Consider the following 18,879-nt stretch of genomic DNA (forward strand, 5'->3'; position numbering starts at 1 on the left):
CCTCTAGGAGTTTCATCAAGTTCACAAGTTTTGATTTGTGCGCCCGATTTGCACTTTAATGAGTTTTCGAATAGCCGAGACGCCCAAGTTAATCATGTTAAAAATCCATCCAAGTATAAATAAAACGAACTATAATTTGTGAGTTTCCGTGCATTCTAAAGTCCTTAAAGTGTTTGTGAAAAGAAAATTAACACAAAATCCAAGATGGCTGACTTCCTGTCAATTTTTTTTTTAAACCTCTTTATTTTTGTTCCAAATAAAAATACAGTGACAAACTCAATGTTTGACAATTCAAGTAGAAATCTTTCACAAATACAGTCACACCTCCTAAACAGAATATTTTCATTTTAACAATATTGATAAGTATCCACTATATGAAATAACACGTCAGTGAATGATGACCATATTAGCCTAAATAAATATGGTTAAAGTTAAATACTACTAAAGATGAGAGCATGCTCCTGGTGCTTCCTGGCCCTAATCATTGTGTACCAAGTTAACTGGTTGTGTGCCAGCCATCCAGTCCAGAGGCGAGGGAGCCCCGTCCTGCGTCTCTGTCTCCCCCTCCTGTCCTCAGCACCAGCCTGCGTTTCCCTCTATTATTTTCCACTCAGTTTCTCGCAGTTTAAAATGGCGGCGTTGAGCAGCGCCGAGTCCCCACCGCCCGTCTTTAACGGAGACACCGCGGAGTCGGAGCCGGGCAGGGAGCGGGGCCTCGAGGAGCTGGGTGCCGGGCTGGACTCCTCGTGCACGTCGGGGATCCCCGGAGGTCCGCAGGATGAGGAGGTAGGCGCTACGGCGGCGGGCTAGCGGCTCGAAACTGGGCAGGAGACACGGGCTCCGAGCGGAGGGGAAGGCTAACGTTAATTGGATGTAAATGTTCAGGAAACACCGGCTGTAACATGGGTCGTGGGGATGCAGTGGGGGGGGCAAGACGATGTACGAAAATGTAGACTATTCATTTAAAACGCTGGGCTTCCACAGTCCGCGGCTTCCACTGAGCACAAAATGCGACAGATGAACGTGAGCAGAGGGGAAGGTTTGATTCGGCGGAGCCTGTGTTTATTTCGGGCCTGCTTTATTCCACTCGCTCCTGGCTTCGTCTTCCAGGCTCACTGCAGCTGCAGCCTGGTGCGCCAACAGAACACACACACACACACACACACACACACACACACACACACACACACACACACACAGACACACACACACACCGCTGTTGACGCAATAAAGAAACGCAATTACCCAGCTTTCTAATGCATTCTTGTGGATTCGAGTGCGCCCAAAGTTAAATTTTCACCAATCCACGGAGGTCCTTTGCCTCAAAGGGGTGATGATAGTGATGGAGGTGGAGGCTAACTCAAGTCGTGCTTGTGTTTTTTGAGGTGTCCTTTAACTACACACTCTACTTTTATTTATATTGCAGGCTTTACAATCACCGAGAGACACACACACACACACACACACACAACACACATATATACACATACATACACACACACATACACACAGGCTGTGACCATCCTTTAATACAGAGTGACCATGAAACCTAGCCTGGAAATGTGTCTTCAGTGTGCAGGTCAGAGGCCTCACTGTTGGACCGTGACAGCAGGCTACATCACTTTTAGCAGCGTACTTCCAGTCACAGTTAGCATCAGTGTTAAAAGTTTAATAGGTAGGCTAATATTACTACGAATATCAGATGCTGTACCCCTGCTTTAAAACAGAGGTGAAAGTGTTATCTATTCCAAAGATAAAATGACAAATGTCTCATTCTGCGACCTGTCCCTTATGTTACGTGGCCCCTGGCCCTATTTCAAGGTCCAAAATCCTCATCTCAGCAGTCAAGAGTTTTGTTTTTAACCTGTCCGTTTGACAGTGGCAAAGTTGCAGGCTGTAGTCCCAGGATGATATAGAAAGGCTTGAAACGCATTTAATAGGCACCTTTGTAAAAAAAAAAAAAAAAAAAAAAAAAAAAAAAAAAAAAAAATTGTAGTGGTAGTTCCATAAAGTTGCACAGATAAAAGAAACTGTGCAAATCTCCTGCAGAGGTTCTCATATCCTGACTTTTAGTCCAAAGTGTGGGCCAAGGCAACCAATTCACTTTTTCTCTAGACCACATGATTCAAACTCAAATCCTGCGGGCCAAATCCGGCCCCTCACAAACTTTGATCCGGCCCGTTTTATCAATTCAGGTTCACAATGAATTTCAATTCAATTTCAAAATGTAATCTTTGTTTTGCTTGATTTGCTAAATGGTATAATGACTAAGGAATAGTGCTGGGCGGTATACCGGTTCACACCAAATACCGGTGTATATTTTCGTTATATGAATTTTTAATATACCGCCATACCTGTGTATTTATATTACACAACGTTCGGCAATGTTTCAGACGGGACCCTTTTAAATGTAACACGCATGGTGCGACTGCGAGGCGTGGTGAGGGTAAACAGTAGTGCTCTGGTGTACATTACGGTGAAGATGGATAGGATTGACATTGAAAGTTCCGAAATCGAAGCTGCAGAACTAGTAGAACATGATGACACAGAATAACTTGTGCCAAAAAGAGGAGCCGTGTCTGCTGTTTGGAGGTTTTTTTGGTTTAAAAAAAAAAAAAATCGTTCTAACTGTACTTGGCCGTGCTAACGTTACTCGGCCGTGCTAACGTTACTCGGCCGTGCTAACGTTAAGACCGGTCACTTCAAACATGCAGCGGAGCAACATAATGACCGCGGTAACAATCCACCTACGGTCCCACTACAGACCGTCGAGAAAGACGGGTTTAGAGCAATGATTAAATCACTGGATTTAAGTAGGGCTGAAACGATTCCTCGAACAATTTGATTACTAAAAATCCTCCTGTAAGATAGAAGACCATATGAGACACGCAATTATACAGTCAAAAAGATTTGACTTTACATGTCTGGCCCTTGATGTGATTCTTATTTTCCTTAGTGAAACTGAGTTTGACCCCCCCTGCTCTAGACCCTACCTGCTTGGTTAAAGCCCACATTTCCCTTAACTCCACTCCGAAAACGCTTCAACCAAAGGGTTTCCGTGAAGAGTCTTTAAACCAGTCTTCCAGAACTGTTTGGAGTGCTCTCGTACCCACGCCACAGGCCGCCTCCGTTGTCGTCGGGCATTTACGTGCATCTGCATCATCATAGCAATGTGTTGATACCGTCATTGTTTTCTTATTATAGCTTGATATGTCGCTATCAGCTGGCACATAAGCACTATTACAACTTCTGCAATTATTACTCCTATGTAGTGGAGTTGCGATTATGCACGATTATGGCCAAAATGATAATCACGATTATTTTTGATCAATATATTGATCACGATTAATTATCACGATTATTTGTTAAATTTTAACCAAAACAAATTGTATTGTCACATAGGCTAATTATAACTGCTTTCACATCCATATTGTGCTACATTCCTGCCAATACATCCATATTGTGCTCCATTCCTACTTTGTTGAAGGATACTATGAAGGAGTACGCCATTTCATCTGTTGTGCGACCGCTTTCCAAGCATGCATGTTTGCTGTGAAAATTTTTCTGTTCACGTTAACGGCGCATGTTAAAATCCGGTGCCAATATGGCACTGGTGCCCGGTATCTACCGGACGAAATAGCAACGCGGATTACGGTGCAACTTAAATATCTGCGTTGCGCTCTGATGCTCCAAAAGAGGTTGTGGTTAGCGGTTAGAGAGCTAGTAAACACTAATAACACTTTACACAGCAGGTAACGTTAGCCTACCATTAGCTACAGTAGTAACTGGATTAAACACGGCTAAAATGCTGACAGCTAAACGGTGTAGTGTGACAGGATTCCACTGGAGAGGATTCCAACAGCAGGACGTATAACAGTCTGACGCTAAAGCTATGAGCTAAAAGACTCAAACTAGCACTGGTCACTGCTGTTGTCTGAAAAACAACACAGATGGGATAAAATGTTGCGTTTACTGGTAAACTGGTAAACCTTGTGACGACTTATGACCGACTATCTGTTGTGGAATTTTCCTCACGTTACTCTGTCCTCTGTGACTGTCTACGTCTAAACTAAAATGCGCGGTGCAGGGAACAACTCTGATTGGCTCATGGAGGCACGTGATCAGACAGTGGTTTACGGAGCTATGGGGAAAAAAAAACTTTGATACAGAGCGTTCTATGAACGGAATAAAGCATTTTAAGTATCGCTCGATCACGTGAAATTGATCGCGGGAAGCCCAAATCGTGATCGTGATTAAAATTTGATTAATTGTGCAGCCCTGATATGTAGGTAGGCGGCGCAATCTATTTTGTCTAGCAAAACTTTGTTCGCAGATGGTAGCCTGAATGTTGTGCGAATCAGTGCGAAAATGAATGGAAACACCATAAAATGTCTCAAATCAATTCGATATACCAATTTGACCGCAAAACAGCATGTGACGTCATTACGCACAGGTTTTTATTGGCTTTACAGCCGTTGGATGGAAACCCACATTCACCGGCTTTATTCGCATGAGTTTTTTTTTTTTTTTACCGAACCTCCGATAATTCGATTGACAAGTGGATGGAAACTTAGCTACTGACGCTGATGAGATTTACTCCTTCGGTATTGAAATTGGGTATTGAATGAGGAGGCATTTTTCGATTGATCGGTGCCAAACAAAGATTGAATTCGTTACCCAGCCCTACTTGACCCCCCACTTTCTATGGGACATGGGATTGGTCATCTGCTCCAGCCAGGCAGGAACTGCTGGAGTGTTTTTTTTTTTTTTTTTTTTTAAGCTACTGCTGTGTAAACATTGTTGCATGTAGCTACATGCTAACGGCAGTAAAATATGTAATTTTGGTTGCCAACGTTGTTAAATTCTTCCCAATGCCAGGTCACATTACTGCTGCAACATGTCAGATTGGGTAGAGTTTGGTTCAGAAGCCTTTATCTGTGATTTTTGACTATAAAAGTGCTGCTGTACTCTTATTAGTGTCCACTGCTAACTATAGTAGCTACATGCTAACAGTAGTAAAAGATGTCATCTTGGCTGCAAATGTTGAATTCTCCCCAATTCCGGGTCGCATTACTGCTGGAACATGTCAGATTGGGTAGTGTTTGGTTCAGAATCACAGGTGTATTCAAACCCATTAATGATGGCTGCATTCCACTTAGGAGAGGTCCTGGTATTAAACCATTACTGATGGCTGCATTCCACTTAGGAGAGGTCCTGGTATTAAACCATTACTGATGGCTGCATTCCACTTAGGAAAGGTCCTGGTATTAAACCATTACTGATGGCTGCATTCCACTTAGGAGAGGCCCTGGTATTAAACCATTACTGATGGCTGCATTCCACTTAGGAGAGGCCCTGGTATTAAACCATTACTGATGGCTGCATTCCACTTAGGAGAGGTCCTGGTATTAAACCATTACTGATGGCTGCATTCCACTTAGGAGAGACCCTGGTATTAAACCATTACTGATGGCTGCATTCCACTTAGGAGAGGCCCTGGTATTAAACCATTACTGATGGCTGCATTCCACTTAGGAGAGGTCCTGGTATTAAACCATTACTGATGGCTGCATTCCACTTAGGAGAGGTCCTGGTATTAAACCATTACTGATGGCTGCATTCCACTTAGGAGAGGTCCTGGTATTGTGCATGCTGACTCACTGAAATAGCTTACTGGGACACTTGATGGAATGGAGCCATCGTTAAGGTTATCAGTTTCACCTGTGCTTTTCCTACTATGACAAGTCAACATGTCTGCTGTGGAAAAAGTCCATAATAGCACGACTCAATGCTTCAACATCTCAACAGAAAACATGGAGTCTAACTTAATCATCCATTCCATGAAGCAGACCCGATAAAAGTAAATCAGTCGTATGGACGATGAAACTACACCAAACACAACAACTGCCAAAGACAAGAAAATACGTAGTGGTGAACACAATCTGATCTAAAGAGCCGACTTCGGAAAAACAGCTGATTGTTGCGCACCATTTTCTCTCTCTCGCTCTCTTCACGGAGAAACAGCCAATCAACAATCTACTAGCATAAGTGTAACAGAGCTGTCCGAAAATCCGATTACTCGATTAAATGATGGAATAATCGGTAGAATACTCGATTACTAAAATAATCCACTATAATAACTACTAAATTATATAACTATAATTTGGTCCACTGAAAGTGCTCTTTAAGACCATTTCTGTTTAACCAGAAACAGCTCTGAAGTCACTAGCGCTAAACCAACCAGACTCCATTTAAAATAAAAACCATACTCTTAGCGTGTATAGAGCCAACATATTTCCACATGTAAATCTGTAAACTATGTGATTATTTCAACCAAAACTAGAGTTGTGATGGTTGGAAAAGTGGAAAGACGACCCAAAACGGCTTTTCATAGTTTTAGTTTGTTACTGTCGGCTTTGAATGAAGTGTGTCTTACGATGCTAAAATTACTGTTTATTTAACATGGAGTCTGGTATGCGGATGTTTTTATGTTTAAAAAAAAAAAGGATCGTCCTCTTTAACAGAAAGGTTGACCTCCTTTAGAAATCCTTTCAATAATGTTGTCAGACTCTTAGAATATTAATCTGAGTCTGTCAACAAGCTGCACAACTGTCCTATTAACTTACATTGTAGTTTGTTTCACTGCTACCGACTGCAGCGATCTCTCTTAATACTGGACCAATGTCAAAGATTGTTGTTCCTATCAGTCACTTAGACACAAACACAAAAAAAAAAAAAAAATAGTTTGCAGATACTTGGTCTAGCGGATGAGCATCTGCTAACTTGTTGCTCTCTCTACCAATAACAGCTGCTTTGTTTTAGCCTACAAAACGTGCATGCAGGCTGAAATGTTATTGTGTGGCTTTGTTGGAATTAAGCTATAAGCAGAAGGAAACGCCGCTAGTTGCCAGGCTAAAGTGCAACGGTAAACACTGCAGCGGTAACGTTAATGTGCCGTGTATTATATTAAACGTTACCTGTGGATATCACAAGCTCTCACTCCCAGAAATAATTCATAATAATCGGGACACTCAAAAGAAATCCCCCATATACAGTATTTAATGGACTGTCCATCTTCTTGTGCAAAGCTTTTTCTCCATAATTTCTTGAATATATGATAGAAGACGGGGGATGAGGATAACTGAACATGGATTATTGCTTTCATTATATTTCATATCGCACAACATCTGTTCTCCTGTAACTTTCACCAGCAAAAAGTTGATGATCTCACACAGACATTTTTTTTTATCCATTCTAAATGTACTTTAAAAGGGATATTATTCCAGTTTTTAATGGTCAAGTGGTGTTTGAGACAGGAATTACTGAGGCGGTAACTCAGTTCACATCCACAGTACACGCAGACAACTTTAGTCTTGAGGAGAGACTAAAGTTATTTGAGATAAGCTTATTTATCTGAGCTTATTCCACCGTATACACCAGCACGCTCTCCCCGCTCCCATGATGCTGGTCTCCTGGTCATTCCCCTATTAAACAAAAAAGCAGTTGGTTATAGAGCATTCTCCCTCCTCTCTGGAACGGCCTCCCACTACATGTTAAAGACGCTCACTCGGTTGACATTTTTCAATCTAGATTGAAAACCCACCTCTACTCCTTATACTACAGCCAACCATAACACACCCTCCTTTCTGCGTCCTGCACAAACAGACCTTTTTACTCTTATGTTGCTGGTTTTGTATTGTTTATAACTACTGCTTTAATGCTGTTCAGTTTGTTGCTGTCTGTTATTTCTGTGTTCCTTTAATTGTAACCATGTCTTAGACCCTGTCTAATTATTATTTTTTTTATATATATATATATATATATATATATAGGATCAGATAATAGAATAATCGGTTACACTTTGTTTGTAAGAGTGACATGACGTGTCATAAACATTATAAACAAGTCGTCATCAAATGTTTATGACATAACGCTTCTATTAGTAAGTGTCATTCGGACAAGTTATGGTTCATGTGTCATCATGACTGTGTCATGACAATGTCATGGCACTCTTATGTAGATACCGAATAATCACAGATATTTTCCTCAGCCCTAGCGTTAAAAGGAATTTGCGTCAACTCGTTATTAACGCAATATGAAAGACGGCAAGCTCTGATTGGTCCGGCTCCAACATGTAGTCGGCCATGTCCCTTGGCCAAGTCATGGCAGGAATATATGACCGTCTAATGTGACACAGTGACCATTTTCTATCATGTAGTCTGACCCTGGTAGCCTAGATATCTAGACCCACCCTAGCGGCAGCAAATGTAATTTGCAGCCAAGGTTGTCTAATAACTCTCTGTTGGCTTGTGAGCTGGAAAAACCAAACTCTAGTCAGGCCAATCAAATCGTGTATAGAGTCGGTGGGCAGGCTTAACATAATGACGGCAGAGTTGCGACGGTTCCGCGTGAATTCCCTGCTACTTGAAAACAAAGATGGCCGCTGCTGAACAGCGGTCTTTGGAATCGTCTTTGGCCGCGACTCTGGAAGACTTGGAGTTCAGCTTTTTTTGAGAAAAGAACAAAGAACGGCACTGAAGTCATTCTTAAATAAGGAAGATGTGTTCGGTAGGGCTGGGGGTAAACGATTATTTATTGAACGATTAATCAGGCGATTATTTTATCGATTAGTCGACTAATCAAACGACTAATTGGACGATTAATATAATGATTATTTTTCTGTTGCTCGATTAATAAAAAACATAATGTATCTCAAATAAATATAAAAAAATCTTAATAATATACTTTATTAAACAACAGTTTTGCACAGCAAAAAATCTTCAGCTTTACACAAAATAAAATAAAAAAAATATTTTACTGTTATACAAAATGAAAGGCCAATCTGTTTACTCTTAACAAGAGTTATGTTATGTTGGTAATGTAAATTTACAGTACCAACATAACTCTCTTGTTCAAATAATTCACAAGTTGTAGTGCAAAAAAAACCCACTGTGCAGTGCACAGTATAGACATTCGTGAGAGTGTTTAACACAATATAAAATTCCTGTTTTCAGTTTTACAGTCCCAGCATGTCAACATGTCAACATGTCTCCGGTACAAAGTCTAGCAGCTGTGCACTTTGGGGGTGCTAGGCTAACCAACGCATCTTACCTCTCTGTGCAGTTTGTTCGTGCTAGGTTAGTAGCTAACGTTCACATTAGCTAACGTTAGCTACTATAGATAGCTGTGTTCTGCAGCCGTAAGCTAGCTACCATTCAAGCCAACATTTGATGATAACTAACGTTAGCTAAACAAAGCTGTCTAGGCGCCAGTAGCTAGCTAACGTTAGCTACTAACCTAACACGAACAAACTGCACGGAGAGTTAAGATAGTTAGCTAGCACCACCGAAGTGCGCAGAGCTTAAGCTACACAACACACTACGCAAACATGAAATGAATTTAGCCAATGTTAGTACTACTTGTTATTGTCTCCTTCACGAGTGACAATGGGGTGCCTCCGTTTCAGATGCTCCCACATTGCTGTTGTGCTGGTGTTGTATGCCAACTCCATTTGGCAAAGAGCGCAAATAACAACACCTTTACTTTTGGGACTAAATTTGAAGTATTCTCATACCTTCGATGATTTAGGGCAAGCTGTTTTTTAGGACTTTTTATTTTATTCGGGGCTTTTTGCAGGGCTTTGTTGGGAATTCTGTGAGGAGGTTGCTGTTTCGTCTTCCATTCTGCAATGTTTTGGTCTCCGACGTGTATGTGGCGAGCATAGACTGTATGGTGGCGAGCTGTGGCAAAGCGTCGACACAAAAAATATGACGTTGACGTAATTTTGACGTCGACGTCATCGACGCGTCGCTACAGGCCTAGCGTTCAGAGTTTTGCCAACCGGATACGGCAAAAGTTTTTAATCTATCAACTAGCGTTGCTCTGGTTGGCTATGAGTGCAGAGGGAATTTGAAAGACAACCGTTTATCCCGCCCCTCGGATTGAGCCCTGCCAATGGTGAGTTCCCAGACCCAACATCTTGATTTGTGTCTGGCTTGTCAGGCTATGACCCTGGCATATTAGGCGAGCATCTTTTCGACATCAACAGTTCCCTGTTTTGGGGATGAAGTCAGGAGATTGGATCTACAGGCGTCCAGCACTGGTTGTTGTTGTTTATGTAGTGAAGGATGTCACTTAGTTAACAGCGTTTGCTTTGTTTCCCCACAGATCTGGAATATCAAACAGATGATAAAGTTGACACAAGAACACTTAGAGGCCCTTCTGGACAAGTTTGGAGGAGAACACAACCCTCCTTCCATATATCTAGAGGTAAGATCGTTTTTTCTTTAATGAATACAGTTTCAGAAAAGTAAATAATACATAAACGTTATGTAGAGCTGTAATAATTCCAAATGTTGCTGTATAATTGTCTCAGAAATAATTGCGACTAACAATGTAATGGTCTCTTTCAGTCAAATAATTTTTTTTATTTTTTATTTATTTGTTACTTTTTCAAACAAATTAAAGTTTTGAATGAATTCCAGGATACATCTTTTGGTTATATGACCCAGGTCATGTAATAACACAGGTACACAGCCTATGAACTAAACCACGCCTCTTTATTATCATAAACCTTGTATTTTTTTCTTTAATGAACATAAAATTGACAATAGAACATCAATAATCCCTAGTATATTTGCAATTTGGCACATCTAAACAAAATCAACAATTACCATTACCATTAATACCCCTTAAGACCTTACCTAATGTTAGCAATGCATTGCGGTCAAACAAAGAAATGGCGATTAGGTAAACTAATTGCAATAAGACAATGATGTAATAATTGTTGCAGGCCTAAAGGTATGGTTGGTGTTGAGTGCGAGCTGTGTGGTGTGTTGCCTCTGCCAGGCCTATGAGGAGTACACCAGTAAGCTGGACGCCCTGCAGCAGAGGGAGCAGCAGCTGCTGGAGGCCATGGGCAACGGGACAGACTTCTCCTGCTCTCCGTCGGCCATGCCAGCCCTCCTGGAGGTCAAGATGGTAGGCTGTGGGGTTTCAGGGGGGGCCCAGGCCTTTCCCTCAACGCCCAACACCTTGGCTGTGCTGCAGACGCCCGCCGACGCCAGCCGAGCCAACCCTCGCTCCCCCCAGAAGCCCATCGTCAGGGTCTTCCTGCCCAACAAACAGAGGACCGTGGTATGTCTCACATCTAGGGCTGGGTACCAAAATTCAATACTATTGAATATCGAAAAATGCCTCATCATTGCATACCCAATTTCAATACCTAAGGAGTAAATTCATTAACTTTATCGGCTATGAGGCAAATAAAACGCCGATGCAGATAATCTGCAAACTGCCAAAAAACGCCTGATAATTGGCCAGGGCGCTCTATCCCTAGTCAAAAGTTTCAGCCTCAAACTGTGTGTGCCTGTGCCTGCTCCTACTTCTGCCTACCATGTGGGTTCAGTGAGTGCTGTGTTGTGTTCAGGTGCCGGCCCGCTGTGGGATGACTGTGAGAGACTCACTGAAGAAGGCTCTCATGATGCGAGGCCTCATCCCAGAGTGCTGTGCAGTCTACAGGATACAGGACGGGTAAGTCTGTGGCTAACATAGGCCCCTCTCACATACACGTGCTGGCTTGGCTTGGCACGGCAGGGATTAGCGTCTCCATTACAACAGGGCGTCCCGCTTCAGAGTGTGTCTTTTAACTGTAACACGCTTGTCTGGGGTTCATGACGTGTAAAAGCGGCGCTGGATAAACACATCCACGTTATTTTTGTTGACAATTTGGTTAAAAGAAACCCAAAATTCTGATTTTAGAAACTTTTCAAAAATGGGTCAAATTAGACCCGAGGACAACAGGAGGGTTAAAATAACGCCAACTATCCATTGCAGTGTTTCCTCTGTTCACTCTCAGCAGCGCACAGCGTGAGTCCATGAACACGGCAACTGTCTGTGGTGAGTTCACATGTAATAAAAGCAGGACAGTCGCGGACTATCTGGTAAAGTCAGCTGAACAGGTGAAGATCCTGTGTGCCGGTAGCCTACCGGTTACAAACTGCTGCAGATCTGGTGTTTTTTTATTTTTTTTATTTAGCTGAGCTAGACAGAATATTAAAACAGATTGGTTAGGCTATTTTGCTCGTATTGTTGTCCGTGAAGTAAGCTGGAGGTGAATGTAGCTGCGGTGCGTTTTATTTGGACTGACTGTGTTGGACTGCGTTTAAATTTCTGTCAGCAACCGGTCATATAGTAACTCAGCAGGCAGTTTGGCTTTGTGCGCTTTGATTAAAGGTGCAGTAGGTAAGACTTATAAACTAACTTTCTGTCATATTTGCTGAAACTGACCCTATGTTCCAGTAGAACTACATGAAGCAGGTCATTTAAAAAAGAAATCCAGCTCCTCTGGCTCCACCTCCAGCCTGTAGTGGGATTTGCAAAAATCCACCTCTCCCTGTTCAGATGCACCAATCAGGGCCGGGGGGTGGGGGGGGGGTCTAACTGTGTGTCAATCACTGCTCAGGCACACACATTCATTCTCCCTTGTGGGGGGGAGGGGCTTAGGAGACTGTTTTGGGCTTTAGCGGAAAATGGGGGAGGGACTAAGAAGTTGTTGATGTTCAAATTTTTTGGCTAAGTCCTGGATCTTTGCGATCCTACCTACAGCACCTTTAACTTGGCCTGCAGTTAACACACCAGTCATCATTTTGTTTGAATGAAAACTCAACTCCTGGCATTTGCCCCTGTGTTCTTCACGACTGTGAGAAGAAGGAAATAACGAAAGTAACAGGCTTTAGCTTTAAAAGTCAGTTTCTGATAAATGTGGAGGAAGTCAACCCTAACCACCAGCAGGCTTCCTTTTTTTTTGATGATTGATAGACAAAAATAAAAACATAAACCATAACTTAACCTCCAGACAAACGGATTTGACCTGCAATTAGTATATTTTAACTCTGATTCCAAAGTTTCTCCTCCAAAAGGAATTATATCTTGGTCGCGCCGGGCTCCCCATGAATGCCGCCTGGCTGGCCACCTCTGGAGCTGGCCTGCTATCTCCTGAGATGACCGGCTTAGCAGTTTCTCCCAGCTCAGGAAACAGGAATTACAGGGCCGTGTGGCTTGATAAATGTCTAATATAAAAAGGGCTTTCCTGAAAAGAAAGAAAATGAAGGCATTGTTTTGATGAACTGACCACCTATTCAAAATGTAAACCTGAATTCCTGGTCTGAATACTCTCAGACCTTAATTTGGTGACACCACAACAACAACAACAACAACAACAACTGTACAATGAAACGAAAGCTGGATCTCTACTCAAAGCATCGTGGTTCTTTTTGTGCACCTGTACCCTAAGTCTGCACTTCCTGTTTCAGAGAGAAGAAGCCGATTGGCTGGGACACGGACATCTCCTGGCTGACAGGAGAGGAGTTGCATGTCGAAGTGCTGGAGAACGTGCCGCTCACCACACACAACTTTGTGAGTGCTCTTAGACACAATGTCACTTCAACGGAAAATAAAATGACATACTAAATCTAGTGCTCAGCCTCCTGATTGTGTGTGTGTGTGTGTGTGTGTGTGTGTGTGTGTGTGTGTGTGTGTGTGTGTGTGTGTGTGTGTGTGTGTGTGTGTGTGTGTGTGTGTGTGTGTGTGTGTTTGACAGGTGAGGAAGACCTTCTTCACGCTGGCCTTCTGTGACTTCTGCAGAAAGCTGCTGTTCCAGGGTTTCCGCTGTCAGACCTGTGGCTACAAGTTCCACCAGCGCTGCAGCACCGAGGTTCCCCTCATGTGCGTCAACTACGACCAGCTAGAGTAAGTCCCATGTGGGGGAGGGGCCTAGGATGCTGCAGCCTGCCCGTTTGTCATGGTACATAATCTCCTGTCATCGTGAGGGTTGGGTACCAAAACCAAACGTCCGGTATCTACCGGACCGAATGCAGGGTTTCCCCCCCAGTGTATTGCAGGCCCAGTTATTTTTAAGACGTTTTTAAACTACAGTTGGAAACTCCGACATAGTCACATTTTTGAATCTCCAGTTAGCTTTTAGCACTGACTTAATATAGGACCCTGTAGAATCGGTCTCAATTTTGCAGTTCAGTCCATGATTCTGTTATCACAGAAACTATTGGGCTAAATTCTGCCATCTCTATGGCACTGACTCCAGCCAGGGTAAGCAACTTTTCTGGGGGAAACCCTGGAAGATTTGGTTTCCTCGTCTCGGTGCGTCTTAATGCCTGCGCAACCCTTGTGATCCAGGATTTTGGTTATTATAGCGGTGCCGTCATAGCGTTACTTATTACGCAATACCACCTCACCTAGTACCTAGTACTTATTGTAGGCACACAGCCTCTCTGTGGGTTCCGTATGCTGTTATATGATACTGAAATGGATTCACTCTGCATGCTTTACTGAAGGCTGAAGCCTCAGTCAGCAGTACGCATCACCGGTCTGTTCCATATCAGACTTTAGGTGGTCAGGCTCTGTGGGACTAGGGATGGCTATTGTTAGGATTGTATCCATACTACTACTTCTATCCATACTCCTCATTACTAATTTAGAACCGGTTCCCGTTTAAAACCGGGTTTCGGGGGCATCCCTATGTGGGACCGTCTCATCTTCTGTGTGGCCTAACAGAGTTTTAAATGATAACACACTAGAGCTGGGCAATATATCGATATTATATCGATATCGTGATATGAGACTAGATATCGTCTTAGATTTTGGATATCCTAATATCGTAATATGGCATAAGTGTTGTCTTTTCCTGGTTTTAAAGGCTGCATTACAGTAAAGTGATGTACTTTTCTGAACTTACCAGACTGTTGTAACTGTTCTATTATTTACCTTTACCCACTTAGTCATTATAACCACATTATTGATGATTTATCAGAAATCTCATTGTGTAAATATTTTGGTGAAAGCATCAACCCTACAATATCATGGCGCAATCGATATCGAGGTATTTGGTCAAAAATATTGTGATATTTGATTATCTCCATATCGCCCAGCCCTATAACACACCGACATATTGTTACCTTGTTGATCCAGCTACTAATTTTAACGGAGGAACCATCCAGCAATTGTACACATCAGTGTATGTTTCCACGTGTTCTATAAAGCCTTTAGTGTCTCCAGAGGGAGCTGTGTGAAGTCAGACAAATGGCCTCCAGTGATGTCACTTGAGTCAGCGTTGTTGGGGCTGGAGTTAGAGAGAAGTGAGCTTAACTAGAGCTCTGTAGCCCACTTTTCTTTTCTGCTTTAGGGCTCCTGCACACCGGCTGCGTGGCGTGAGCGTGTCCTTTGCGTGGCGTGTCCGTTTTTATTTCGGCTCCCATGTTAACAGTTTAGAGCTTACACACTGCTTGCGTGACACGCACATCAAACGCAACATGCAAGCGTGTTGGAAGCGTTTCCAGGCAACATAGAATAGGAAAAGATGTTCATATGTCATTTTGACGCGAATACATATTAATAAATGACATTTTGATGTTTGAAAGTCTCTAGGTTTTGACATAAATGCAGAACGAAATATTCTGTAGCCTATTTTTCTAAAGAAATATGTGCAAATAAATGTACAAACACAAAAATATTGACAAAATAAAGTTGAAGAACACGCTATTATTTCATTTTATCAATGGGAAACATATGTACATGTGTACAGACTAGCAGCAGCACCGCCACGGCATCAGACATGTTCTGGTGTGTAAAGACATAGAAAATGCCACGCAACCAGTGTGCAGGAGCCCTTAGGCTAGCAGCTCAAGGCTACATTAGCCGTTAAAGCATCACACACCCAAATATCTGACTGAACTTTTGAGTTGCACTGTGGGTAATGTAGGCACCAGGTTTTTAGAAGGAAGAAGAATCTGTGGAATCACAACAACCATATTTCTGGTTCTGCTGCATCGATTTTGATCCTCTTTTTTTTTTTTTTTTTTTAACTGTCCAGTGTGAGTCCGACGTGTTGTAAGTGTGCGATGCTGAATGAGTTGAGTACTCTTTTAAGGTTGCCAGACTCAGGATGATCTCAGCTGTCAGGCTTTCCATTCATAATCGATCATAATGAGCTTTCAATTGCAATCCTCAAAAACAGGATCTGCGATTCTCCCGGTATTTCTTTTTCTCTCCACCCCCGCATACTTGCTCACATCTACAGAAGATTAAAAAAAAACTGCAACACTTCAGAGACGACAGCGCAGCTTACCGGTAGCTTGCAGCGGCATTTTTCCAGACACTGTCGGAGTGCATTCAGAAAGTCAAGCTGTTGTTGTCAAGTTCCCTTGTGCCAGTGGCTCTTCTTTTGGTTGCTTAACAGTTTGTTCCCAATTGACTGGTTAAATAAGTTGTTATTACATTTAAAAATAAATTATTTCAATTTGACCATATGACCTTAGTGTGGTATATTCCAAATGTAAAACTTCCCAAAAATGTAAATCACAGGTGTCAGGGCATACAACCAATGTGTTGATCTTTACAAATCAAGATTCCATAGCCTAATAATGGCAGAGCAGTCAGCCGTATCTGTCACATGGCTTTTATTATTTTTGTCCATCTAGTGTCTCCTGATTCAGTTCTAGGTATGCCCAGCCCGAAGGACTGACTGAATAATTAACAAGTCTTTCTGATGATGTGTGTTCCGCAGCTTGTTGCTTGTGTCCAAGTTCTTCGAGCATCACCCGTTCACCCAGGAGGAGGTCTCGTCGGAGGGAACCACCCCTGTGTCCGAGGCCTGTCCATCACTCCCCCCATCCGACTCCACCGGGTGAGTCCTCCGCCTTCACATGCCACATGAGTCATTCTCCTCTTAATGTGCTTCTCTAGTCTTTTTATTTATTTTTATTTTTTAAAACAACCCCGTTGCCCTCATTCAGTTCAAGATTATGCATCCCTTCTATTGGACTCCCTCCTGATTGTTTAGACTTGGATTAAGAGACCTACCAAATTGTTGGAAATGTTAGACAAGAGGACGGCCAATTATTTCATGTCCTATGGTCCTGTGATAAGGTCCAGGAATTTTGGACCAGGATACATAAGCTATGTCAGATTGCAGGGACCCAGGTTCCATTCAGCCCAAGATTATTTGTTCTGGGAGATGGGTCAATCTTAAACGGGATGGATAAGCACATAAGAAGCTGTGTTGCGGCCTCCGGCGAAACTTTTCCCGGAGCCACTATGTCGGGAGTAAAGATTGTCTCGGACGCGTGGCAGCTGATTTGCAAACAACTTAAACGTTTATTATGTTTGTAGTTCTTTCTGTTACATATAATTGTCACGACCACGGTCAAAAAACTGTGTCCCTTCTACTCCCGCCAGCTCATTCATCAGAATCATTCGCACACACTACCACCTGTATAGGTGATCAGCCCAAAATGGGAGGAGCTGAAACGTCATATGCTTACCCCATTCACAAAACACCCGTGACAAGCAGCCTATCATAACGAACCATAATTAATCATTCCTACGAAATATGACATAACATAAAATAACATGAATGGCTCCAACATCCCGGCAATATAATATATAATATATATAATTGTCGGCAATACAAGGCAATTACAATTATTATTGTAAGCACGGAGCCATCATCGGACTAGTTCATTTTTTTTTTATTTATGGTCCACCTTCTGGGGGCAAGAAACTGCCATAGTCCAATATCCAAAAGAAAGGGTTAGGGTCATATAGCCTAGTCCAACTCTGAGTTCTTGGAATAAAGGTTCAAAAAACGTAAAAAAGTAAATCCCCAAAATAGGTTCCTTGGAAGGGAAAGGGTAGGGAAAGATCAGCGTTGTGGTCAGTCAGAGTCAAGTCTCCAGTAGAAGGCATAGCTTGGTAATGGGTCTCTCCAGGATTTTGCTCCTGGTACGTATCCTGACCCGTCTGACATGGCCTCTGCTGTCTGGGATCGTCTCAACTATTCTTCCCATCAGCCAGGAATTGCGTGGCGAAGTCTCGTCCACAAACATTACTATATCATCTGCTTTTAGATTCCTTTTCACCACGTTCCACTTTTGCCTCTCCTGCATCAGCGGAAGATATTCTTTAACCCAGCGCTTCCAGAACAGGTCAGCAAGGTACTGCACCTGTCTCCATCTTCGTCTGGAATAGCAGTCTTCTTTCCTAAACACACCTGGTGGCAGCAGGGGTTGTCCTTTCAGCAGGAGCAGATGGTTAGGTGTGAGGGCCTCTGGATCACTAGGATCGTCCGAAACCGCATTGATGGGCCTATCATTCAGGATAGTCTCTACTTCGCAGAAGATGGTTTGCAGGTTCTCATCATCCAGGACTTGCTGCCTGACAATAGAGTAGAGGACCTTCTTGATGGTCCGGATGAGTCTCTCCCATGAGCCTCCATGGTGTGAGCCAAAGGGAGGATTAAAAATCCACCTGATGCCCTTTGTCGACAGGTCCAGCTGGATCTCGTCGTGATTCAGAAGAGCAAGGGATTCTCTCAGCTCACGTTCAGCTCCCACGAAGTTCGTTCCATTGTCGGAAACCATTTCTTTGACCTTCTTCTGCACATGAATCTTCGTAGGGCAGAGATGCAGGAATTGGAGTCCAGAGAAAAGGCTAGCTCCAGATGGACTGCCCTGCTGACAAGACAGGTGAATAAGACTCCGTACCTTTTCACCACAGTCCGTCCCCTTTTTGCTTCAATTGGGCGGAAGTAGTCAACTCCCACATAGGTGAAGGGAGGGTGATCTGGGGTTATGCGATTTAAAGGCAGGTCTGACATCTTCTGCACACTAGGTTGAGCGTGCCAGCGTCTGCAGAATACGCAGTCTTTTATTATCTTTCTGGTGGCAGAATTTGCTCTAATAACCCAGTATTTCTGGCGAAGCTTTGAAAGCATTAGATTTCTCCCACCATGGCCCACTGAAATGTGTATGTGTTTGAGTAGCAGTCTGGTTAGATGGCTGGCTTTTGGTAGAATAGCAGGATGCT

At 42.9% G+C, this 18,879-nt stretch overlaps 1 protein-coding gene across 2 annotated transcripts in view; it reads left to right on the forward strand.

Moving 5' to 3' along the window:
• Nucleotides 1–316: 316 nt before the first annotated feature.
• Nucleotides 317–18,879, forward strand: part of braf (B-Raf proto-oncogene, serine/threonine kinase) — a 40,230-nt gene continuing 21,667 nt past the window's right edge. The window contains exons 1-7 of one of the 2 annotated variants that reach the window (XM_039792278.1): nucleotides 317–786; nucleotides 10,168–10,269; nucleotides 10,849–11,136; nucleotides 11,429–11,532; nucleotides 13,314–13,416; nucleotides 13,601–13,749; nucleotides 16,580–16,699. In XM_039792278.1, coding sequence (XP_039648212.1) covers nucleotides 448–786; nucleotides 10,168–10,269; nucleotides 10,849–11,136; nucleotides 11,429–11,532; nucleotides 13,314–13,416; nucleotides 13,601–13,749; nucleotides 16,580–16,699 — 1,205 coding nt within the window. In that variant the 5' untranslated portion in view covers nucleotides 317–447. The remainder of the gene's footprint in view (nucleotides 787–10,167; nucleotides 10,270–10,848; nucleotides 11,137–11,428; nucleotides 11,533–13,313; nucleotides 13,417–13,600; nucleotides 13,750–16,579; nucleotides 16,700–18,879) is intronic. The other variant, XM_039792277.1, reaches the window with a different exon arrangement.

The sequence above is a fragment of the Perca fluviatilis genome, chromosome 23 (assembly GCF_010015445.1).
Source record: "Perca fluviatilis chromosome 23, GENO_Pfluv_1.0, whole genome shotgun sequence".
Classification (NCBI taxonomy): Eukaryota; Metazoa; Chordata; class Actinopteri; order Perciformes; family Percidae; genus Perca; species Perca fluviatilis.